General features: G+C 35.9%; 1 protein-coding gene across 1 annotated transcript in view; it reads right to left on the bottom strand.

Annotated features, from left to right (window-relative positions):
* The window catches only part of LOC119591903, a gene marked incomplete at its 5' end in the record, with an annotated part of 20,185 nt that overhangs the window by 8,174 nt on the left and 11,192 nt on the right, over nt 1-819 (bottom strand). Inside the window, 1 exon segment of the mRNA XM_037940656.1 lies at nt 672-725. Within this exon segment, the coding sequence (XP_037796584.1) occupies nt 672-725 (54 nt within the window).

The following is an 819-nucleotide window of genomic DNA, read 5'->3' as shown; positions in this document are numbered from 1 at the left end:
GTCAAGTATCAAAGCTAATATGTTCTTTAGCTACCCATCAACGTCAATGGTAAATGGAACCTTTATTCTCCCTGCAAGCCAGACACCTTTGTATTTAGTCCTCCTATATTAATAAACATGTTATGAAGTTAGGAAAAGATGTCACATCTTATTAATACTCTGTATTGTTATTATGAGTTAGATATCACAGCTTGCCTCCTGCAGCGACCTGTGCTTCTCCTTGAGCATATAAACTTTTAAAATCATTTATATATAAAACTGCTTGATTTGATATAGTATTCATTTCTGTCCTTTCATGTAGTACAGATTTTGCAATCAATATTCAGAGAGCAGACAAGAGTCACCTTCAGAATCTAACTTCAAATAAAATTTCATGAAATCATAACCTCTCCGTCCCAGAGTGGTTCATCACTGTATCAGACCAAGTTCCATATGAGTGATGACAGGATTCACCTGTTAGTGACTAATAATTCATCTCATTTCATCACTGCACATCACACCAAGGAATTTAACCCTTCGTCTAAAATGGTCTTGACTTATATAAATAAAAACAACAATTTCTCTCTTTTTTTTTAAGACATTTCCACATGGATATTAATATGATTATCTTCAGTGTGCTGGCTAGGAGGGAAGCAGAAAGGCGCCATTCGGGGCATGCAATTCTGGCTTACGTGGAGATTGGAAGTTTTGGTGCCTAACTTGTATATGAATATCTTGCAATTCTCCTGAGAAATGAAAGTAGAGAAATGAAAACCTTGCACTTTAAACAAATTAGGTACTTTGAGCAATGGCAAGACAATGTGGCTGAACTTTGGGGAA

This window comes from Penaeus monodon, chromosome 29 (genome assembly GCF_015228065.2).
Source record: "Penaeus monodon isolate SGIC_2016 chromosome 29, NSTDA_Pmon_1, whole genome shotgun sequence".
Lineage (NCBI taxonomy): Eukaryota > Metazoa > Arthropoda > Malacostraca > Decapoda > Penaeidae > Penaeus > Penaeus monodon.
This window is presented reverse-complemented; position numbering and strand designations above follow the sequence as displayed.